The 24,978-nt window shown below is 43.4% G+C and overlaps 2 protein-coding genes across 3 annotated transcripts in view; one reads left to right on the top strand and one right to left on the bottom strand.

Annotated features, from left to right (window-relative positions):
• Positions 1 to 11,263, top strand: part of LOC311443774 (uncharacterized protein) — a 38,854-nt gene extending 27,591 nt beyond the window's left edge. For both annotated transcript variants that reach the window (XM_084534235.1, XM_084534234.1), the window contains exons 8-15: positions 973 to 1,039; positions 2,456 to 2,644; positions 3,109 to 3,284; positions 3,639 to 3,800; positions 4,997 to 5,106; positions 6,005 to 6,194; positions 6,819 to 6,936; positions 7,507 to 11,263. In XM_084534235.1, coding sequence (XP_084390361.1) covers positions 973 to 1,039; positions 2,456 to 2,644; positions 3,109 to 3,284; positions 3,639 to 3,800; positions 4,997 to 5,106; positions 6,005 to 6,194; positions 6,819 to 6,936; positions 7,507 to 9,227 — 2,733 coding nt within the window. In that variant the 3' untranslated portion in view covers positions 9,228 to 11,263. The remainder of the gene's footprint in view (positions 1 to 972; positions 1,040 to 2,455; positions 2,645 to 3,108; positions 3,285 to 3,638; positions 3,801 to 4,996; positions 5,107 to 6,004; positions 6,195 to 6,818; positions 6,937 to 7,506) is intronic.
• Positions 11,264 to 13,695: 2,432 nt separating this feature from the next.
• LOC311443775 (adrenodoxin-like) lies at positions 13,696 to 19,782 on the bottom strand. The gene is made up of 4 exons (XM_084534236.1): positions 19,532 to 19,782; positions 14,960 to 15,084; positions 14,281 to 14,410; positions 13,696 to 14,032 (listed from the first exon to the last, which is right to left on the bottom strand). Exons 1-4 carry the CDS (start codon positions 19,708 to 19,710, stop codon positions 13,912 to 13,914), a joined length of 555 nt encoding a protein of 184 aa, XP_084390362.1. The 5' UTR covers positions 19,711 to 19,782; the 3' UTR covers positions 13,696 to 13,911.
• Between the last annotated feature and the right edge of the window lie 5,196 nt (positions 19,783 to 24,978).

Genomic DNA, 24,978 nt, shown 5'->3' with positions numbered 1-24,978 from the left:
CAAAAATTTACAAAGACGCTCATGCTTATGTTCCTACATTAAATTCAAACTTTGTAAAGTGATCCAGCATTAGGCTTGAGTCTAGCTTGTCAAAGAATTATTAATATAGCCATGAAATAGTGAACAAATCAGTAATGTTATCAGATGAGTCTTTCCCATTGCAATGGTCCAGCAATTACAGTGTTTGGTAGCTTTTACGGTGTCCAGTAATATAATACCAAGGAAAGGTGTGGAACACGTTGCTAAAATAGTCCTGGAAAATGCTCATTCTCTTTCTGTAAAAAGGAAATCACTTCTATTGTGTCATATGCGTATGTGTAATTATGTGAAAAAGTGTCTGGGCATACTCCATATCATTGCAGTCTTAAGAGAGACATGAATATTTCTCATCTTTCTTCAGCTTGCAGAACACATGATGCCAATACATCATACAAGTATGGCAGTGCTGTGGCATGCTAGGGGATAGGGAAGTAGGGAATAGCTGTGACAGCAAGAACCCAAATATGCCAATCTGTAATCTGACCTGGCAGCCACACCTAAATTCATTGGACTGTTGAGGCTGAAAATGGTACTGCGCTCTGTGTTCTCCATATACAATGTGGGACACCAGCATTCCTGAAAAAGCATGTTGACTTGACTGGTAGTGCTTCTCTGGTTGTGTCAAGGGATTTCTTCACTCAGAGCCTACTGGGTGGACGGTCAGGAAACCATTACATGGCTTTACAACCTCATGGCGCTCAGTCTGTTCTTCTTCTGAACCTTTTCCCTTTCACTCTCTATCAGACAGCATGACCCAGAGCACCCATCCCTCCCATCCATGTGTCCTGCAGTTAGCTATACACTTCTGCTGCTTCTTGGCCTGTTCAGACATTATCTCTCTCTGTTGTTTTCTGAGTAGAATGCAACTCCTTGGATCCTCATCCTGGTCCGCTTCACCTGATATTTTTCTCTTTTCTGTTCTTCAACCACCAGGGCAGGACAAATGACCATCATCTCTGGGTGATCTCAGGAAAAGATGAGCCTGCTTACCCTCTCATTGGTAAGAGCTCTCCCATTTTCTCTTAATTCTAGCACCACAGAAGTAAGTGAAAAATGACACTGGTGTATGTAGCAGAGAAATATCTGAAACAGTGCATTCTTCACATAAAAAAGCAATTGTAGGGGGACCGTATCAAGCTGATGTAGAATGTCACTTGGCTCTTATGGTGTCAGGATACACATTTAATGAAGGTATGTTGACATCTTTGAATATCTTCACACTTACTTCCCTTTTTCAAGCAAATCTGTGCATGTCTGGATCTGAAATCGTGACACTTCTCAGTAGACAAACCAAATTTACAGATTTTTAAGCTGGGTGAAGAATCTCTTTCCTTTTGGTGCTTGTGATGCAAGGGGCTGTAGGTAGGACATAGAAGAAAGCTTGCTCCTATCCCCCTGGCTGCTGGTATGAGCTTTCAGGTTGGTTTGCTTGGTGACTGGTCATTCTGTCCAGCACTTCTTGGAAGGCTTCTGCTCCTTACAGACAGTGCCTGTGGTCTGGGGCAGCCTCTGTCTGCCTTCACTGCCTGTGATAGAGATATACACTGATGTCCATCCAAACATCATCAGGAGCATCTCTGGACACCTTCTCAGCATTTTGTATTGAGGCCCTATGAGAAGTAAAACAAGTCATTGCAGTTAGGTGGCCACTCAGCAGAAGCATGCTAGGTCCAGGGGAAAGCAGTTGAGCAGCTTTCCCCTGCAGACATAACAGAAGAATGCAGAATTTTTAGGTGGATCCACTGGTGATTTGTAAGCTTTTTATGAAGAAGATAAGATATTTGTCTAACTTTTTTGGTACTTATTTATCTTTCATTTCATTGCAGTTCACAAATAATGAAACTGTTTTTTATGGAAAATCTTTATATGGAAGATCAAAGCCAATTTGTTTCATAAGGCTCCTTATAGTTGTTGTCCTCTGAATCTCCACTTTAATCCAATACTGATCTGATCACACAAAGACATGGGCCACCGTAAGCAATGCCCTTTGCAGGTTGTTTATTTGAAAAGTTTGCTTTTCCAAGTTCGCATGCCACATGCTTATTTTTTGTATCTGTCCAGTACATACTAGACTATCATAGGTTGCTGACTGCAGCACAGAGCAATGCTTACAGTATTTTATTAGTGTAATGGGGTTCAAAAGTCTATTACTGAGGACTTGAACCATAATGTTCTGAAGAGCTGCTAATGAAGCTGGCCAGGTTTAATTTGATGAACTTATTTGTAAAGCAATGATCATATATGCACAGAGGCACCCTAGCCTCTTTAGTCCTCAGGTGGAGCTTTTGAGCAACATTGCTTAAAGGCCTGGCTGCAGTAAGAGCCATTGGATGTGGCTGCTTCCTCGCGCCCAGATTTAAATCTGTTTTCACATCTGCATCTTTACTTGCCCTTTACACACCTCTTTGTTCCACAGGGCACGAGCATCCTTTCAGCATCGCATTGAACTGTCTCCGAGATTCTGTTGACCAGCAACAAGGAACCAACAATAACACCCTGCTGGCTGATGGGTCAGAAGCTTCCTTCCTTGAGCAGCTTCCAAAAGAAAAACAGTGTCAGTTTGTCCTGAAACCCAGGCTCCAAGTTCCATTGCAGCTGAAGAGAGGTAGGAGCTGCAGAAGTGCCTCACAACCAGACAGATTTTTCTGTTTTACGGGGCAGTGCCAAATTCTTCCAAGCATTGTACATGTATCCCAGAGTCACTCTCATACCTTACTGCATGCATAGAGGATGGGATTGCAGAGGGGCTAAAAAATTGTTGGTGCAAATGTTCAGAATTAGCTCTCAGTTCCTGAGTAGCTTTCAACTGCAAGCCATTCAAAACATTGCATAGATGATAAGGTTCCCTAAAGAACAGTGAATGAGTAAGACTTCTGATGATGGTTGAGAGATGAACAGGTGTTTTCACTGCAGTGGTTTCTACCTGCCTATCCCCCTTAACAGTGTATTTATTATCAATGAGATGGTAGAAACTTCTTGCTTTGCTGGGAACTCTGACTCCCCTGCAGGTCACTCACTGGCCAGTAGGAAGGACAATCACATGTATAATGAAGATCTGTTTCCTTTTAGAGTCACTGCAGAAACACACCAAGAGGAAGAAGTCATTGATTGACTGGGCCCTGCGCCGTAGCACCAGCACACCCACAGACAGCCCTCCTTCACAGTCACCTACCACCCCACGGAAGCTCTTTGGCCTGTCTCTATCCTCTGTCTGTCCTGATGGGATCCTTCCCAAGCCAATCATGGTAAAGAGCAGCCTACGCTGTTCATTCTGACATAAATGCGATGTGTTCGGTCAAGAATTTAAAGAAGACAACCAACATTTGCCTGTGGTGTCAGTGGACTATGTACATATACGTTGTCTAAATCTCATTCACTACAAGAGTCCACTGGACTCTCGCTTGCCACAGGATAGGAGTGCCCATGTGAACTGTACGTGCAACTAAGGCTCTTGTCCCTGTTCAAGTCATGACAAACCTCTTCTACGTCTGTCCTCTTCCCAGTGCTGACTAGGTCTTACACTAATTATGTGAGGGATAATATACACAAACAACAGGATAAAGTATTAGGTTCTTACATATAACTGAGCTTTCTCTTAGGATATGCTGCTCCTGCTGTACCATGAAGGTCCCTCCACTAGGGGCATTTTCAGACGTTCTGCCAATGCCAAGACTTGCAAGGAATTAAAAGAGAAGCTGAACTCTGGAGATGATGTCCAGGTGGACGGAGAGTCAGTCTTTGTGGCTGCAGCTGTCATCACGGTATGTTGGGCCAAGTAACTCAGCTGTCTGAGCTAATCGTGCCTTCCTTCTTTTAGTAAGAAAGCAACATGAGTCTTTACGGGGAGGGATGATTCAAAGCAGGGCAGGGCAGGGGGGTTGCACAAACCATTTCCAGCAAGGCACATTCTCAGTTGACAGCTTTGTCCTCTATGTGCACAAACGTATCTGTCTGACCCAGTGGTGGTTGCTTTAACGTGCAGGTATGTGCAGTGGCCCTCAAGCCAGTGTTTCATTTTGTACCTCCCTTGTACAAAACAGCCTCCACCAGCAGTTCTAGTAACATCTACCTCCAAAGTAACTATGGCTTCTGTGCAGGAATTATCTCACAGTGCCAAATACCATGACAGTGCCTGAACTCAGCAATTCAGATGCTAGACACAGTAGGTCATTAAGCCCTGTGGTGACAGCACTGTAATTGTTTTTTGTCCTTTTCGGACACATGGAGGAGCGTGGAGGGAGATGTGGGAGGACTAGTGCCATTTGACTGCAACCACTCTGTATTCCCTGCAGAGAGGCCATGCAAAGGAGATGGCTTGTACGATCTATGCTCTGAGCCTTCACCCTCTAATCAGACAGCAAGCAAGAGGAAAGCTGCCAAGTCCAAGCAGAGGCATTGTAGTGGATGGGGGATGAAGCTTGGAATAAGACACAACTTTTGATAAGAAAAAGCCTATCTTTTGCATTTAATTTGCAATTAAATGTGGTCACAACAATTCAGACACTAAAGTGCCAAAAACATTCCTACATCTTGTTCTAGTTGACCTAATATAAAAAGCTGTTGACTGGGAGGATATTCAGGCATTTTACATGCAAAACGTATGTTAAGTTGTTACAAAGTCCTCTCATAAAAACAGCAATCCTTATTGATTAAAAATATTTCAGACAGAACTATGCATAGCCTTAGATACCAGTCCTTGGCCTACTGTAGCAGAGATCAACCCTGTTCTGGAGGAGGGGCAGGCATGAGCATGTTCTTCTGCCATAAACTGTAAACACAGTTCTGCAGTGCTGCAAATGAAGAGCTTGGTGGAAGTGGGGAGGGAAGGAGAAATGTATTTGTGTCGCGTCTCATTTTATCTTCTTAATATGAATAAACACTAACTATATGCATCATGAAACCAAAACAAGGAATTCAAAACTGACCAGACTGCTCTGCATATATATATTTAATTCAGGATTTTCTCCGAAATATACCTGACAGTGTTCTATCCTCAGACATGCACGGACTGTGGATGGAAGCTGTGGATACAGAAAATCGGGCACATAAAATTGAAGCTATCAAAAGGTTTGTAAAAGCCTTTGTAAAAGCTTGTTTTGGTGGGAGAAGGCAAAACATAGGGCCCTAATCATAGACTTCATCTTCTGGGAGACTCCTGTTGCTGTTCCAGGCCACAGTAGAGCTGTTGCTGGTTGCTACTGTCACTGGTCAAAACCTTTCAGTGGTCTTTTGTTAACATTTCTGACGCAGGAAAATAAATTTCTTTTCTGATGACCAATTCAAATTACCAGAACCAGCAAACTGAAAAACCACAGTAATTCAGTCACCAGAAGTACATCAGATATTAGTGGAATTAGATCTTTAGCAATGGTAACTTTTTTTCTATGTGCACAAAATAAAGATAATCATATTGGCAGTTAGAAGAAATACGCCTACCAAGATGGTGACTGGAACCTTGAAAACAGCTCTACTGCCTTGAAACTGCTGCCCCAAGCAAGAAAAGTGTATTAGGAGCAAGCAGGATAAGCAGTATATTGAATCTCTTCTTGATAGTGGCTTTTGACCCTTGCTGTTTGACCTGGATCTCCTTCTTGCATTGTCTCTATAGCACAGGACACGGGCAATGGCATTGTCTCATGCGCTGCTGGCATGGAGCTGTATGCAACTCCTTTGGGTGGTCTTTATTTTGTTAAGACTTCTACCCACAAGTTGTGGATATAAGTCCCTTGGTCTCCCCCCCCAGGCTTTGTGAACAGAATGGTTGGGCAATATGAATGTAAAACTGTGGCTCTCACATACATTGAAGAGGGAAATGTCTTACTTTATTATCAGATGAGAATGTCTCAGACTGGTTATAAAAGGGCAGAAAGGGACAAAAGCTTTGGGAAGCAACCTCCAGTACTTGAAGACCAGATTTTTATAGTCTGTTACATTTGCTGTTTTCCTGTTATCACTCTCTTAACAGCCTAGTCAATCAGCTCCCAGACGCCAACCTCATCTTACTCAGACACCTCTTTGGAGTTCTTCATCACATTGAGCAGAATTCTGGTGTGAATCAGATGAATGCCTTTAACCTGGCTCTTTGTATAGCACCCAATATGCTGTGGCTACCTAGTCCCACTGGGCCTGAGGAGGAGAGCAGGTCTACAAAGAAGGTAATTTCTCATAGGTTTGACCTCATGATTGTCTTTACATTTTGTCACTTTTTATGGGCACTGTATTTTGTAGACTAAATGGAAGCATAGTTATCAGTGATATTGTAAGCTGAGTGGCATCAGAGCTTCATCCTTTCCCCTATGCAGTCATGCCCAAGCTAGTGAGTCAATTTAGCTACTTAGGTTATGTAGGGTGGAAAGGGAAGCCGTGGTTGCTTTACCAGGTGAAGTCCTTTATGGACAAGCATGTTCAAGAAAGATGGGGCAGCTGAAGTTAGACACTGCCAGTTCAGCTGAATCTAAAGCTATCCTGCAGAGACAAAGTGAGCAATAAACATGATGGAGTATCAGAGGGGAGGAATGCTTGCTTGTAGTTTGTGAGGTGTTACCAATAGTAAGGAAAATCATAGAATGTTCTGTATCTGGCTCACTTCACCAATGCACATAGTTCATATTCCTTCCACAGGTGTATTTAATAAATAAGTATTGCTGCATCCTTAACAACATTTTGAGCAAATGATTCTGTAGGAAATTGCATCTTTGTCAAAGAAAAAAGAACTTTTGGGGACTTACTTGATTTGCTATATATTCATGAAACTGACTGTAAATTCATGTCTTTGCCAGGTAGCTATGTTAGTGCAGTTTCTGATTGAAAACTCAGCAGAGATTTTTGGAGGTGACATTGCTTCCTTGTTTCAAAGATCAGACAAAAAGGAGTCCAAAAACTCTGAGGAATCTGTGGGTAAGTTGGCCATACTGTATCTTCAAGAAAATGTTAAAATCTTGTAATAGATAAACTCTTCATGCAGAAGAGTTTGTTTCTCCTTCACTGCCAAAGAAAAGCACTGAAAAACAACAGGTTTGGATTTTCTCTTTCCCTGTAAGACATAGGCAAAAAGCAAACGGAAAACAGAGGGCTGAGGTGTGACACCTCAAACACATCCCTGAATATGGTTGTCTTTCTCTGTGGCTGCTGTTCAATCTATTCCAGCCATTCCAAATTAAAGCACTATCACAGGAATTTAGTGTAGCCTTAGCAATGCCATGTTCCAGCAGTCTTTCAGATTAGTTCTACAGAGCTAAATCATAAGGTTGTATGGAAAGAGATACAGTTGTTGACTACCCTGGGTTGTCAACCCAGAATTTTTGGTATTGTTCCCAGTACTGTTCTAGTCCCTGGGAAAATAATAGATCATCCTTGCTTTCCTGTCGGCAAAATGTGGATGATAATATTTCCCCTGCCTTGATTGTAAGGTGCTGTATGCAGTTGGGAGACATAGGCAGCAGATAAATTTTGTGTTCTCTGCCCTAGGCATAGGCTTGGCTCAGAATGATGATTCCTCCGATGAGCTGGAATTTTCTGCTTGTGACCCAGAAAGACCAAAGCATTGTCTGGTACCTGAAACAGATGCCATTTTTGAACAGTCTAGCAGCTTGTTACTCGATGAGGAGCAAGAAGACTGGGACTTGTTCAGTGAGATCACAGCCTGCTACCAAAGCAAAGTCCAGAATAACACCAGTGCGGATAGCTATGACCTCCTAGAAGAGGAGGGCTCTTTCTGCTCCATTGGCTCAATACGCTCACTCAGCCCAGCCAGGGACCGGTGCTCGTCAGAGCCCAGTGTCTGCCTTAGCTCCCAGCTTCCTGCTCAGAGCCATGAGCCCGTGGCTCGCCAGTCTAGCTGTGATGCAACCATCATGCACAGCCATACAGACTGCATCCACAGGCTCAAGCAACTACAGGTGGAGAGCCAGAAGTTGATTGATGAAGGCCTAAGCCCTGGGGGTAATAAGGTCAGGCAGAATTTGTGGCAGTCACCTCAGACCAGCTCTAGGGTGAAGAAATCCAGCCTGTCCAACAGGTCCAGCTTCTCTAGTCTGTCCTCCACCACCACATCTCCATCTGCCTCTTCACTTAGCTCCTTAGACAGTGCTTTCTCCTACTGCTCAGAGTCATCAGCTGTTAGTCCTACAGATGGCTCGTCCCTGCCATTCATGTTTGGCACATCTGCCAGACTTCATGCTGTGTCTCCCAAGATTGCCAAGAGATCTCCAAAGGAGTGGCACAAGTCTTTCACCTCTCCTATGCCTTTACATCTGTGTGACGTTGACAGTTTCAATGAGTGTGAACCCAAGGCTTTAGACAGCAGCCATTTTGGGGGGGAGAGGAAAAGTTCTGCATCTGTCAGCAGAGCTGCAGTGGGAAGCCCACTAACCAACACTGACTGGGAAAAAGAGGAGAGACAGCTGAGTTGTGCAGGGGGCTCTGGTCCAGGGCTCAGAAGCCAGGATTGTGCCAAGGAGCTAGAACAAACTCCCGAGCCCTCAACTGGCAGCCCAACTGGTGATAAATTCCCACCGATCAGCCAACAGCAGCAGAGGGAGAAGGCAGTGAAGCACATTGAAATCAAAAGCATTGATGACTGCCCTCCAACTCAGGAAAGCCTGAAGCGCACCAAGATAACCTTTTACATGGCCCCAGATAAAGAAAGCTGTCGGGCATCTCCAGTGGAAGAGGAGTGTTCCAAGACAAACACCAGCAGCAGCAACTCACCCAGTAGCAGCAATGAGCAAAGCCTGTCTAAGAGCTTGCAGACTGTGAGAGTCCATATCCCCCAGACAGTTTTCTATGGGCAGAATACCCCCCTTGTCCTGCAGTCCACCTCCAGGCGACACCACCATGAACCAACAATCCTGTCCTTACAGGCAGAGCACAAAGAGAGTCCCCAGAGTTTCTCCACTCCCAGTGAGCTGGAGAGCAAGCGACTGGAAGTGGTGCAGGCACCAGTCCAGAGTAGGGGCTTCAACACATTCAGCCACACTATCCGTATCATCCTCCCTGCCTCCATTCGAAACACTGTCAGGGAATATTTCAAACACAATGAAACCAAGACCTGTCCCATGGCTGAGGCAGAAGCAGTGGAAAATGAACTTCTTCGGAGCAAGATGGAGTGGCTCAGGAGCCAGCCACTGGCAGAAGTGACCACGGAGGAGTGTGATGCAGTTGCATTTGCAGAAGAGACACTTGTCTAGAGAGATGACGGTGGAAGAACTGAATATTTTTTGTGTATATGCAGCAGAAAATATTCTGTAAGATATGATCAAGGTGTGAAGAATCTAGTGGGCTGCATTGGCAATAAGTGTAAAGTTACTCTAATGTGTATGTAATATAATGTGGGGGTCTACAATTCATTTTGATTGGGCTGGGGGGGAGGGCATCTTGTTTTTCCTTTACATTTTTTTTATACTTCAGAGACTTCACCGACTAGGTGTCAATTGGTCTGAATGCCACCAGACTCCATCCGTGAATTAGCTGACATGTACAGAGTCTGATCCATTTCTTTTTAAAGCAGGAAAGGGAAATTCTGCTTTGTTTTCTCCAGTCACCAATGTGTGTGGATGACTGGAGAACCAGGACAGCAAATACTCTATCAGAATTAAGTTAAAGAATTTAAGCTTGCACAAAATTCTCTACTATTTGCTGTTCATTGTTACATGAACAGCTAGTGCTGTTCATTCATCCAAAAGAAGACCCTTCACCCCCATTCCACAAATCACTGCTTCTCTCTGCTCATCTTCCTTTTGTCCCCCAGTGGTAACAGTTTGCGTTCATTACTGCTTGAGAAAGAAACACCAAATGGAGCCCAGCTTTCATTGACAAGGCATATGTAATGTTTAACCCCAATATGTTTTTTTTGTTTGTTTGTTTGTTTGTTTTTTCCCAAGTTTATATTGATTCTCTCTTGTTATACCTCCTCCAAAGCTAGCATTTGACAGAGCCACAGTTACTATAAAGGGCACAGTTACTATAAAGAACATCAGTGAAGTTCTGTCACTTCAGAAGGGCTAAGAATATCTGTGTTCTATGGTATTCTCTGGGAGCAGATGGTCCTTTCAGTCTCAGTAAAAGGTGACATTTTTCTGTGAATGATGGTGACATTTCAGACAGCCCTTTCCAGAGGCAGCGTGAATGGGACTCCTAATCAAATCCCTAGTCATTCTGGGAAGGACTCGAGCAGTATTTGGCTTTAGCATGAAGTTAAGGAGTTGTGGAAGTAGTCAAGAATGTTGTTAAGTGGATGCTGCAGCAAAGTCCCATCCAGCCAGAAAGCTGACAGACACTCTATAGGCTAACTGTCCAGGTTTTGACAGCACTGATGTCAGAGTAGTCAAAGTAGTAGTGAGATCCCACACATCAAAGACCATAGCCCATGGCACTCCAGCAGAATTAAATATGGAAAAGTGACAGGCAGGGATGTGTTAAGAAGCCTGTTTATATTTTACCACTAAAGAAATGCAGCCAGTAAACTCCTGGAGCATCCCCATGATTCCACTCAAGACAATGCTCAGAATGGTTTTTGCCGTGATGGGACTTAATGGGACTCTAAAAAGACTTGTCTAAGAAGATGCTAAGAGCACTACGTTAGCTTGACTGGTATTAAGAAAATGATGGGAAAAGTCTCAAAGGTTAAAATGTTCAGGATGCTTCATCTGAAAGTTACGTAAGAGTTTTCTACAGTGGTTTCTCTCAGAGTGAGACAGCCCTTTTACTCAGTTACTAGTGAATGGGTGAAGGACAAGAGAAATACATGAATCTTAGTGATCAAATGGCTATCCTTGTGGAGTAAGTGCCCCGTGCAGGTTGCCAAGTATATGCCATAGCCATGCCTGGGATTGCTTGGCATCAGCTGTGGTTCAGCCCTTGCACAGAGGGGACATTACCTTTGTAAAATGATCCAGTAAGTATCTTCCAGGTGCCAGTGACAGGGCCTGTTAGCTGGCCCAGGACTCAAAGTTCACACCACATTCCTCTAGGGATTGAAGGAGCCCCAAGTCCACTTTATAAGGTGTATAGAAAATGATTTGTCCTGCTTAGTGTTTAATTCTCAGATGTGGCATTCTCTGTCCCAGCTCACCTTGGTGGCCCTTGTTGATGATGAACGGTATATATAATTGTAGTACAAACCACCTGCCATCATTTCTCTGCACTCACAAAACACTACAGAGTCATTCAGTTTTTTTTCAAGAGCTATGGTTGTAACTATTTCAATAAAAAGAGACAGTTTGCATGTGATGTGGCAATTGCCTTTTGTTCCCTCTTTGCTCCTACTTTCCCTCTCTTCTGTGCTTGGGTGGTCGTGCTTGCAACCATGCCATGAACTGAACCATGCCATGATACATGCACATGCATCCCACTCAAGCTGTGACACTGGGTCTTGCTCACAAGGAACCCTCTCCCAGCTCCCTTGTTTCTCTAGCCCTCATTATTTGAGCTCCCCTCCAGGGGAATACACCTACCCACACTGCATCAAGGAGAAGGCAATAGATAACATTACTGCTGTTTTAACAAAGTAGCCCACAGAAGGCTTTAACCAGAGTTAAAGTACGTGTTGGTCTTCTTCAGGGAGGTTTAAATGGATGTGAATACTTCCAGGTCAGGGAGGGCACATTGAGCCTGACACTGACTACAGCACAGTGTCTGCAGCACTGTGCCCTGATAGGCCAAGCAAGTCCAGCTCATTTGCCTTGAGAAGACGAGTCATGCACTTCAGCCTCTTCGTTTCTGTTTGGCATGTATACTTTGTTCCCTTATCCCTCAGGCTGACTGAAACTGATAGAAGTGCATAAGGGCATCTACAGTTGTTTATTTTAACTGTCTTAATTCCACTTCTTATATGCCAATAGAGTCAGGAAAGCCAGGTATCCACAGACAAATTCAGAAGGGATTCTACCCTCATCCTTGGCAGATAGCCCCTTTGTGCAGCATACTCACCTGTACCCTATAGCAACTTTGAGTGTTAGACTTGCAGAAGGGAAGCATAGGCTATTTTTGCTACCTGCATTTCAAAGCAACGTGCCCTAGAAACCTTTTCTTTCAAGGGCAACAATGCTCTGAAGAGGAATGTGACAGCCACTCAGCCATTTTAAGAGGCAAGTGCCTCACTTGCCCCCCCCAACAGCACATGGCTTCAACGCCTCTGTGCAGGGAAGTGACATCTTTCAGCCGCAAACTGTGGTCCAGCTTTGGGCTTACAAACAGGAGGTGACTGATGAGAGGGACTGCAAAGCCACAAATCATCTCTGCTTTGCAAATGGATAGTGGCAGAAACAGGGAGACATGAAGTGGTACTGAAACTGGTGGCTTCACTGCTTTCATTTAACCTCTTTTACAACCTATGGTAAATCACAAGCAAGTGTTCAGCACCAGAAAAATCCCACCATTGTATACCCTTGTCTTAGTCTCCCAGCATAAAATTTTGTATGGATGAATGGACCAGAGAACCAAGGTTTGTACCTGGGGATATACAGGATGTCACTCTTCACCTGTGAGCCCCACACTGACACTGGACTACGCTTAGAGGGGCAGAACTCATGTCAACATTACTCCTGCCCTGGGGAAAGGTATGGAGGTAGCAGCTGAAATCAAACATGGATAACTGCTCTGAGCCTTCCAAGACAGAGCTAGTCATGACTCAGTGTAAGAGATTGAGGAAAGAACAGAAATAAAACGAAGTCAAGGAAATTCAGGTTCGAGTCACATCCTCTTCCCTTCTGCTTGCAGTTTCACGAGTTGCTGATGTAGAGCGAGCTCCACCTGGTGTCTGGTTGTTCAGATGCAATCTGACACTGTGAGACACGCTGCATAGTCTTGGCATTTTGATGCTAGAGACCAAAAAGCTGTGGGAGGAGAGAAGATTATAAAAATTAAAAATAAATAAATAATGCCCAAGACAATTGTGAACACCCTAATATCAGCTAAAAGTACTTTAAATTTATAAGCCTTTTATGCAGTTGATACCTTGCCTAAGAACAGTAGATTGTTTATTTAAATTGGCTGCTAAGTACAGCCTGGGTTATAATTAAGTCTGTAGCAAAATGCTGGAAAACTCAATTGTGTGTCATGGATTCTCTACAGCATTCATACTTCACATATTTGCTTAAACATAAGGAGGAAAAAAAAGTCACAGATTATTCCACATAAATTACCTTCAAACTGATTGGACTGTAACCAGGCTGATGTTACCAGGAAAGTACAGGTCTAAAAGCCTGAGTAGTAGAATTTTGACATACACAGTAATACAAAAATTTATTATTTGGAAAAATTATTGGATCATGGCACATAATTCAGTGACATGTAACATCTCAAATTTATAGAAAGTGGTTCATTCTTACAGGAAACAAATATTTATCAGTATGTCCTTGTGATCCAGACTCAGTTTGTTTATGTCATCAAGCGAAACAGCACACTGTCTTGCATTGGGAACAACTATTTCTTCTCAAGCTTCCCAAACTGGGAAAAATCTGCTCCAGTTAAATAGCCAAGCCTTACAAAATTTCCAGTAGTTATTTAGAGAATAGCAGGTTTCCCTAAATGTAAAAGGGGAGAGTGATTCACACACAGCACAGATGTTTACTGTCACCCACCCAAGGAAACGTAAAGCCATATATTTTCATCCAGTTGCTTCAGCAGAGCACAAAAGCAAACACTTAAAACACATACTTAATATCCTAGTATCTTTATTTAAAGAAAAGCTTTATTTAAAGAAGAGCTTTCAATCAACCTTTATTTAAAGAAGAGATTTGCTGAACAGTCGTACATACTAAGTCAGACTTCCATTGTCTACTGCAAGCCAGCCCCAAAGAGCACCAGTGTTAACCAAAAGCAAAGTGCCCTGCCACACCTAAAGGAAGTGGGTTGGGCAGGAGTCGTTTCCAGTTACTGTTTGCTTTGCTTTCCGACCTCCAGCTGCCTCCTGATGTCTGATACCTCCATGGGGACCTGCACTGTCAGACCATCCATCGACTTCTTAATGCGCACCTGGCAACCAAGGCGAGATCTGAGAAGAAAAAGATTAAGTGAGGTTCATCAGTTCCCACAGTAAGGGAAGAAATTCCTAACCCACGTCGGAATGTCTGGTCCAGGCTTGCTTTTCATGAAAGTTCCTGTTAAAGATAAAAGGCACAAGAGAAAGCAGCTCTACAGGCATAATTGCAATACAGGATATAATCCTGTCTCCTTGGAAATAGGTGCTGAGATTCTGTCTGAGAGGTTTGAGTATCTACTGCAATCAGTAGGGATGCTTACGTCTCAGTGAGTCCATATGCCAAGTCCAGCATGTCCATCTCTTCATCTGAGATGGCATCCAGCTTTTGAAAGGTATCCTTCTCAAAGATGAGGTGACAGGTGGAGCAGGCTAATGTCCCTTCACATGCACCTGGTGCAGAAGTGGGGGGAATAACAGCAAATCAGAAAAAAAAGATGGTAAAGGGTGATCATCTTTGGAAACACTGGGAGGAAGTGTCCTTTAACAGATCTAGAGCATGTCAAAATAGATGCCGGAAAACAAAATAGATGTAGGCAGACTTCAGCCTGCCTCTGCTTTGAGAGGATCGCATCAGTTTTCAAATTCATACTTCAATTCCAACCAACCACAGTACCACTGAAATCCCAGCAGCCAGAGGGTTGAAGTCACACTGCCACGTCAGTGCAGTAAGCCAGCCCAAGCAAGCAGCTGTTGGGGAAGAGAAGCTTGCCAGTGGGTGGATACAAATCAGGGCTCCAAGCTTAAGTAATTTGAGTAAGCTGACTGAAAAGCAAAAGTGCTGATGACCAAATTAGCAAAGGAAGCATATGCATCCTCCCTGTGCTCCATGCTCTCACCAGAGCACAGTAGCATGTGTACAGTTGTACTATTCCCAGGTATTCACTGGTCAAAGCACAAACACAGAACTCTTAAGAGTACATACCCTTCTGCAACACCTACCAAATCCATCAATGGCCAAGTTTTGATTGACTACCACTTCTAGCAAACTCTCCCCTTCTTTGGCTGTGGTTGTAAGTCGCTCTCCATCCCGATTTATAAAATGCACTGTCACCTGGTCTGCAGAGCTGTAATAAAAATATGCAAAAGAAAAAAAACATCAGAGGAACCTACTTTCTTCTGCACATCCACTGCCAAGGTCTTTTGTGTGAACACTAGAGCCACGGCATTCAGAGGTAAATGTGTATACAAATAATGTTTCCAGAAGGATTACGCTACATGTGCTAAAAAACTTTAAGGTTGTTGGTTCTCAGTGGAAATAGACAAACTTGAACAGTTCAAAAATGAGCTGACCAGAATATTTTCCATTTTACCAAACTTCCCTCAAAATACATGTTGGCTGTGAGTCAACAAGTGCAGATGTTCTGCACTGACTCTGCCTTGGTCTGGCTGGCAGAGGAAGCGTTTGTAGACAAGGAAAGCATTTGCAGCTCCTGGAGCCTGGGATGTAATCCTGGTTGGAGTAATAAAGCCTTTAGGATCAGTTACTAATAATGAAATAAGGGATGCTGTCATTCACATGGTGCTTCCCAAGGGGATTACTTGCTGACTACTCCTTTTCTGCTCTTTGTTCTTTCATGAAGCATCCACTCTTTCCCTGAACTCGGTCTCAGGGAGCCTTCTTGTGATGAGACATGCTTAGCCCCAGTTTACAGAGCAACCATGTTGAATAACCTTCTCTGAGCTAACACAATCCTTGTTCGTGAGAAACCACTAGTTGTATTGACAGCCTGCAGAATTCAATCTGGTAGTGTGTTAAGGACAAGGCCACCAGCATTGCTCAGTGCTGACTTGCAGAAACTGTGTCTACAAACAAGAAGGAAACAGCGTCCACCTCACCTCCTCCAGACCAGGCCCTCCCTACCAGTGTGGAGGCTGCCACCCTGAAGAGCAGTGTCAGGGATTTCTCAACAAGACCGTGTATTCTGAGACTGTTTTATTTGTCATGGAAAGCACCAAGCAACAGCAATCTTTCTTAGTGCCTGTACCCAAATGGTCATGTAGGAGCAGGAGGTCCCAGTTATCCCAAACCCTACCTCCTGTGCTGACACTGGGCAGCACCCCAGAAGCAGTGGGTATTTTGTTCAGTATCTCAGTGTGGCACTGCCCAAGTGCCCATCATCTCAAAGTCCAGGACACTGTCCAGTGGCAGAAGATGGGCCACATTCTTCCATGAGGCCAGCGATGCAGACCTGTCTCCCAAATCTCTGGAAAGAGCCATAGCTCTCCCCCACAGCTCTGGTATGCTTCTGAGGACTGGAAGTGTCAGTGTTGCCCCCATGGCCTTTCTGCTGTCATTTCTGGCATCAGAAGAAAGAACTATGGCCTTGAAGTGAGAACAGGCCAAGTTTACAATCCCCTGATGTCCTACTTAGATGAGGATGAATGAAGCAACATCCACCTTTTTCCAATAAAGGTGTTGCTTGGAACACTCAGTAAAGCTTGGTAAAATTACTTTTCTGGAAGCCCTGGGGCTACTGAAACATGGAGCAAGTGTGGCTCAGAGCTCTGAGAATTTCGAATATTATGGCCTGATTTCTAGCAATTTGCTGTACACAATGAATACAAGCTGTCACTGCCAAAAAAAAAAAAGACACATTACAGCAAATCCTCTGGCCAAGGAAGCATGACAGCACCTGCACTCCTTGTGCTGAGCATCCTCATGAAAGTCACAGAGATTAGGAGGAAGAATTGGTTGAATGGGTTCTGTGTCTGAGATAGCAACAGCAGCAGCAACTGGAAGGACTTAACCTGTCTGCTCATCCCTCTCTGCTCTGAGGCAGATGAAAATGAAATGTGCAAAGATCTCTGCTCATGTAAATTAAGAAAGAGCAAAGGGAATTGCTCAGACTTGATTCTTATATATTTCTGTACTTAAAGGAAATCAGCACAGTTGGAGTACAGGGGATGTGTCCTGTTCAGCTGGATACAGGAAAGAAATTCTGTAAAAATGTAATGGAGAAAAGAGAAGAAATTTTTTTTTTCAAGTTTGCAGGTCAGTTTATCCCCCTTCCCATAAATCACAGTCACCATATAGGTCTAATCCCCTTTACCTGCTAACAAGTCGTTGCAGGATATCTCTGAGTGACTCAAGATGCCGTCACTTAAATTGCTGACATACAGATTGTATCAGCAAGCCTACAGGAGTAGAAAATTTCAAATAATTCTCACTTTGGAAAGGTGATCCTATTTCACTGAAATTTAGAAGTGGAGAAAAGAGATTAATATTCTTGCATTCTCTGATCTTTTTTCAGCTGTGGCTTGATTCAGTTAAAAAGAACGGAACACAGGGGCCACTGTACCTTCATGTGAGGAGATCAGCTTCCTGTTTTTCAGAAAGCTTAGTCAGAAAACAATGCCTGGGTCATTGGTCTGTGACAGGGTCCCCTGGTTATGAAAACAGCTGTGAAGTTAGCACTAAGGCCGTGCTGCAGTGGGAAGTTTCCCATACACAGAAAGAAAAGATCATCGTGTTGCAGTCACGTGACCAAGCAGGACCCCCTATTTGACAAAGCAAACAGTCAAAGAACTTCTCCAAGACATTTCAGTCTCCTTCATAACAAGACCCACAAATATTTCTCTGTAAATAAGCAATAAATAAGTCTAGTTCTCAATTGTCAAAACAAAGCAAAAACACCCTTCCTCTATTTTGATGAAGTGGACCCATTTGTTTTTATTTATCTATTTACTTTTAAATCACAAATATCCACGTTTCCCTTCAATGTTTGTTTTACAGCTATGGGTGAAATAATTTGTTACACAATAGGTATGGTAAAATCATAGGACTTCACTTACTGCTACAACTCGACATATTTATCACAAGGATTATAGAAGGCAGCCACCTGCAAGCACAGACTTCTGGATTCAACAGTCCCCAAAACTGCACAGATACTTATGCATAGAAAAATCAATTCATATTATCTTGAAGGCAACCTGAATCTTGAGCCAACATCCATGCCAGAAGGATCCCTGCACTTGGGATCCCGCAAATGCTAGGGGAATTCATTCTCTGCAGTTGCAGGGTTTTAGTTGTTGCCACCAGTTAAATGAGCCATGAGAGAGCAGAGTTGCAGCCTGAGAAAGCACACAGGGTATTCACTTAGATACAAGAAAGTACAGATGCTATTGTCATTGATCCCCTGCATAACTTTGGACAAGCCTGGGTGTAACAATTTACCATTTTAGAGAACAACGTAGGGATGATGACAAACACTTATAGACCATTACATAGAAAGCACCTGTAAGCATCTTCTGCTGGCTGTAGGGGAAACTTAAGTTGCTTGTGTTTTTAATATAGATGCCTTTGTTGGGGGCATAAACCCAACCTGATTAGTCCCTATTTTTACTGTTCAGTTATCTCCTGTAGATCCACTCGTACTGGCCTAGTCATCTTCATATTCCCCTGAACTAGTCCCAGTCTCAAGTCTCCTCTGGTGGACTCCTGCTTTGGGCACCCAAGGTTTCAGGAGAAACAGGAAAGAAAACATATCTTTTGTTTTCTATTTAGCATTTGATTTTGTTTGAAGTTGGTTTCAAAAATACCAATAAAAGAAATCACAAAGAAAAAAAATCCTTTCACATTTTGTTAATAATTTTGAACCAAGATTTTGAAAACAACTCAGAACTGATGAGACCGACTTTTGCTTTGTTTAGGCTGAACTATTTTACAATGGCATTACTGTCAGGCACATTCAGGGCTTTGGAAAGATGTTATCCAGACATAAGCTCAGCCCTGCAAATTCAGCACATGCCAACTGATTACTCCCCTTTAAAAATCTTAAACTTTCTGTGACAAAGAGAGCTAGTGGAGGGGTTCAAAGATGGTGTTTCTTCCTTGACAGTGTTTTTCCCTAAAAGATTATCTCCATATAGGGCATATACTGCCAGCAATAACTTCATATGCAACAAAGAAATTAGAAAGAAAACCCATTGATAATGAGACTTCATAAATCCCATTAAGTAGGATTATCAGCATAATTTTTCAGGAAGAACATGCCAGGAAGACATGAGAGCTTATAGTGGGGCTTCCAATGACCTAGAGAGGGTGTTTTGCTCCCTGGGACTGCAGAAAACATTAGCTCCCCACTCCACCTTTCCAGCAGCAGGTACATGAAACCTGAAAGAATCTGCAATTCCCAGAGTAACCCAGCAGTCATCCCAATTTCTGCCCAGCTGACTGACCTGCTATGCCCACCATCCCCATTCCTCAAAGGCTCATGACTGGACCCCAGCAGTCCATGGACTCATATGTCACATTGTCATCTCTGTGCCACTAGTGGTAGCCTCTGTGGCTCCAGAGGCAGGGGAGCTACACCTCTCACATCAGCTCCCTGTACCATCTTCATCTCATCAGCATCTGCTTAGACTACACTTCCTCATTCACCACCCCTTTACAGGTCATGTTTTGTATCAGCCTCTCCTCTCCCTTCTGTGGGGTGAGGTAGAGGTCAGTGCATTTCTCTCTTGAAATGGCCCTTCCCAACACGGTGATGTATGGTTCATCCTTTTACTTACCTTGACTCTCTGGGGGCACCCTGGAGATGGCACGTTGAGCTGAAACCCCTTCTTGACACCTGCTTTGCTGGCATACAATTCTGTTCTGTCATCCCACAGAGAAAAACAAAGCGAGTTTTGCTCACATTCAGTCCACTGCACAGGGGTCGCATGAACCCCAAGATGCCTTGAGCTATCATGCTACTTGGGTGTTGCTTCGTGTCTCCTGGGCTGTCTTTTGTTGCAAGGCCAGCTAGATTAAGAGTTATAAATATGGCTGGGAAGGGGAAGAAAAAAAAAGGCAACACATGAGGACAGCCTCCCTGGGGGTGGAGGAAGGGAGGGAGGAAAATGAGGGATGGATAGTGGGATTACACTTTGATCTTGCTGCAGTCCAGCCCAGTTGTGGATGTTTCGTGGCACAGGTATTGAGAAAAGTATGGTAATAAGTATTGTCACCCCATACCCACCCCCAAGCCAGACTCATCTTGTTTTGCCTTACAGACTTCCCTTTTAGGAACTAAACCTAAATGCAAGTTTAGGCATCAATATTCAATGCAATGTCTAATGACAGAAGCGGTTGCAAGCTGAGGGTTGGTAGAACAGACTAACAGGAACACTGAATGCCTGGATGATGCCACCTTGTGAAGGCAGGTTGGGGTACCAGTTCTTACAGCAACAGAGTGAGAGTTAGGCTTACGGAGTCTGCTCCTGACACAGATACCATCTGGCCACATAATTGCCTTCCCCAATACTGCAGGCTCAGTAAATATGTCCCAGTAATACTGCCTTCCCCAATACTGCAGGAGATGTAATATGTGATTATTCACCTACTTTGCAGGACAGTCATGAGAAGCAACCACTGTTTATTCATTCATTAAATCCTGTTGAAAAGTGACAAAGACACAGATAAGTATCACTCATTTCAAGCTGATATTTCATGCAAGTGAGACTTCCTTAGAAGAAAATGCTTTATTTTCTATTTTTACTATTTACATTAGCCTACGCCCTCTGCCCCAGGCTAATTAAAATTTCCCCTGAGGACCAAAATGCTACAGTAGAGACATGTTCACTTCCTGTTTTTTGTGGAGTTTGAGAACAACTCTCATCTCAGGACCCTTAATTGCCCCTAATACCAAACTAACAGCTCATATTTTGGTAGAATGCTTACACAGACGTCCTGCCCAGTCTTGTCTTTACTTTTCAGGCACCATGAAGAGATGCAGCAGGCAGCTCAGTTATCCAAACAAACAAACCACAGAGCATCTTATCTCTCTAGCAAACCTTGAAATGAGAGATACAGTAGATATATGTGCAGCAGTTCTCACAGCAAGGACATTCATGTGTTTGCTTGGCACTGACTTCTCTCCTTGCCAGGAACTCTGAACACAGCAAGTGAGAGGTCAATGCCACCAGAGGAGAACACAGAGAGGGAAGTTAGGTCAGAGATCAACACATCCAGTCCTGTAGGGAAGTGAGAAGCAGCGAAGAGGACAACTGTCCTCTGGTGAAAACAGGAACACCACCACTAGTGCAGGATAGAACCATGCCCTGCACTAGACTGGTATGTTATTTTAAGGTTTTTGAAACAGGGCAAAGAAAAAACAGAAGTAAGGTCTGTCTTTCCCTCTAACAGCAAGCCTAGAAGTAAACTCAGCATTTCCAGAGTAAACCCTTGTTCATTTAGTCCAAGCTACAAACAGAAATCCAGACGAATAAGTATTCATCTCAAACAAACAAAAAAAAGAAAAAAAAAAAAAAAAACCTCAGAACATTTTCTTTTTTCTTTTTGTGTAAAGAATTCTACAATTCTTTATGAGCAGGACAGGCAGAGCCGAAGTGAATCTTTAGCTCCATTTCATAGAAATTTGGCAGGAACCATGTTTCTACTAGCAACCATACACAGACATGCACACACACATCCCATCTCACTTGCCTGCAGGTCACACTGCCATCAGTGCAGTGGCTGTGCTGATGTTTAGTAATGTCTTAGCACACACAGGGAAGGAAGTGGTTTTCTAGCCTGAAACACATTACCCAGTTTCTTTTGCACCACACAAAGAACAGTTTCCTCTCCTCCCCAGTCTAGGGACTCTCACAAAAATGGACAAAACAGCTAAGAGGCACCATTATCCCCCTTGTCCCTGATTGCTACATCAGATGTAAACACACTGATATCGGCACAGGACTGGTCCAGCAGGACATTATACAGTGGTGCTGCAGCTCTCCAGAGCCAGAACCACTCAGACTTACTGGATACCAGACCCAGCTCCTCTGACCACTGTTTCAATCCTTCTGAGGGACAGTTCAGCAAATATGTATGCAGTCAGCACAAGGCAGACTTGCATCTGTTCCCTTAGGTAGAAAGCACTGTGTGCAAACAACTCTAACCAAAAGAGCTCTTCTAACTTTGTGGCTTGCAGGAGACCCTAGATGGATGGTTTAAAATTAATCTACTAGTCTACTGCCTCTCTGAAAGCACAATCACAGAATCATCTAAGTTGGAAAAGACCTCCAAGATCACCTAGTCCAACGTCTGACCTAACACTGACAAGTAATCCACTAAACCATATCACTAAGCTCTACAGCTAAACATCTTTTAAAGACCTCCCAGGTTGAAAATAAAATCATGCTTTAATCCTGTAGTTATTAATGTAAAAAGCCACCACAGTTCTGTCAGAATAAATCTGCTACCATTTGAATCAACATTTCACAAATCTAGTAAATTAAGGTAGGAATAAGTCCCTCCTGAGAGAGAGAGGGAGGAGGGATCAGAAAAAGCAGCCTGTTCTGCAGCAGATCAGCCACAAAGATGGGAGAGGAAAGAGCCAAAATCAGATGCATCAGAAATAACCTCGTCCCTACCCATGAACAAGCTGCAAGACACACAGGAGTACAAATGTCATCCAGGTCAGCACATCAGCACCCACTTGCTCCAATGTGCTCAACAGTGGATCAGGAAATGTGTCTAGAGGAAAGAGAGAACTTGAGTAAACAGTTCAATAAATTGTGGCAAAGCTGAAGGCCAGCACTCTGCTCCAGTAAAGAATTGGCTCCATTCATGTTTGGAGCAAGCAGGACTGATCCATGCTCTCCTCCAGGTTTGTGGGAAGGCAGGCAGTCTGGACATGTGTGAAGGCAGAGCTGGAAGTCTGAGCTGAGTTCCATGAAATGGGTCATGAGGTTCCTTCACAACTCTGTACTGCCACGGAAGAAAGGCATCATCTTCTGTGCCATGTTTTACCTCTAAGATAAATGGAGAAAAAAGATTCCTGGTTGGCCTCTGAGAAGCATGAATGAGGGATGATAGATAAAATGGATACCTGAGACAGAAATTCTCTTGCCAGAGTTATACAGAGCTGCTCTGGATTAGTCCCTGCCAAGAGGCAGGGAGAGAATCAAGGCCTGTGCTGCTCCCACAGGTGAAGTCTCGGGGACTGCAGAGCAGCAGACACAGAACCAGGAATAATGAAGGCTACCAGAATACCTCCTACCAAAGCCCATCACCTCACAAATACTGCAGAGTAAGGAAATTGACACAGGCTGCTTACACAGACAGAACTAAGTCCACTAAACAAAACCGAAATTCCCAATCCTCATAATCACCACAAAAACCCACCAATGACCATTTCCTGTCCCCAAACAAACTGTTAATAAAATCAAACTGGACAACTTGTGCTTATCCTGCTTTCTCCAAGCCCACAAGCCCAGGTACAGAGGACTGCCCCAAAAACAATATGTTAAACTCAGACCTGCAAAGTGCTTACATCAAGTGTTTTCAAGTCTCAGATACTGAGCGTTATAGGCTGGAAGGTATGTGGGAAGGCTTTCAATGTGCCTCAGTTTCTACATCTGTCAAATGAGAAAATCAGTTGCCCACTCTGACCTCTCTCTAGATGTTCAGCAACATCTTTAGTATTGCTATAAACAAAAGAAGCAAGGGACAAATTTTCACCACCGGAAGCAAGAGGACAGTAATGCTATCACAGATGAGCTAACAAATCCATAACAGGGCTCCTTGATAGCAGCCACCCCTGGCAGAGCAGCTGCTGCCTGTCTGGGTGAAGGCCACTAGAAGTTACAGTGCCCCGGTCAAGGCCTTCATTTGCAACTACAGCTGCTTCTCCTTGTCAGTCAAGGATGCTTCAGAGATGGATGGGAGGGCAGTACTGCTACATGTGGAGTATAGACAAGCTTTGCTGTAACCTCTCCACTCAAGAGCAATACATTCCACATTCCCTTGACCCTTAAGTCAGTCTTGATGGAAGAGCAACCCTGGCCTTAAAAGAGCACAATCAGAGGCAACAACCATGATGAGGACTTGTAATTTTCCAACTAGCTCTGCTCACCAGCGAGCTGTATCAATGGTATTAACATCTATTCAGAGCAAGCACATTCTCAAAAGAAGCTGGAGGTACAGCCCAATATTCCTTATAAGTTCCCAGTATTCCTTATAAGTCTCAGAGATGGTCTTTCCTTTCTCCTCGTTAGTCTTTACTCCTATTTTCTGTATACCAACTTCATCCTGTCATCTATTCTGAGAATATCTATCCTAAAATTACTAGTAACTTTAAGAGAGCTATTACTTAGCACCAGATGTTTGTTTGGGCATTGCTCTGTAGTAGGAACCTGCATGTTTGTCCACAAGCTGCACTTAAATTAGAGCTGCAGACCAGTGAGACTACTAAAGCCAGCCTCATTTTAATGCTCAATACATTGAGGTCCAACTCATTTTTCTTACAGATGACCTGTATCCTGCTTGTCTATTCACAGAGAATCTTGCACCAAATCACTTCCAGTCTGTCCCTGTTCCACAGACAAAAGCGTCTGTGTCCCCAGCAGTTGCAGGTGTAGCCTAGATTAGAAACATTATCACTGACAGAACAGCGAATAACAGCAGAAGCTATCTACGTAAACTAGAATTTAAAGTTTAGAATCAAATTTGTATTTATCTTCCAACATTTTAGAACAGTCTGGTGTTTTTTTTTTTTTTTTTTTTTACTATATGGCCTTGCATAGCAACCTTCAGCCATTAGTGCTTTGCACTTCCAATTGTTCAAGCACAAATTTAGTATAACTATACTTTTTTGGAGATTTAACTAAACATCTTAAGTTTCCAAATTAAGGGTTGCAAGGGAACACCATGAAAGCTACACCATTCATGCAGAAGAATAATCTGACTGCAAGCACAGAGCCTAAGCACAGAGCCTTCAGGGATTCCAGAAATGTAAGCACAGGTGGTATTGTTCATCTAGCAGTAGATGCATTAAAAGACAGAATTTCATTTGTGAGAACTGCATTCCCAGGCCAGCATGCATTCCCTTGAATAAGGCAGTACAGTAGTATTCAAGTAAATTTGTTCAATTCACCCAGTGGTGTTCAGGTTTTTCAGAATCCTGGAAGGAATAAGGAAACCCACCTACAGAAAATAGATCCATGTCAAGCCTGATGTGGATTGCAGAAGTCTC

Source organism: Aythya ferina, assembly GCF_964211825.1.
Source record: "Aythya ferina genome assembly, chromosome: 13".
Taxonomy (NCBI): domain Eukaryota; kingdom Metazoa; phylum Chordata; class Aves; order Anseriformes; family Anatidae; genus Aythya; species Aythya ferina.
Note: the sequence above shows the minus strand (reverse complement) of the source record. Positions and strands in the feature narration are given on the sequence as shown.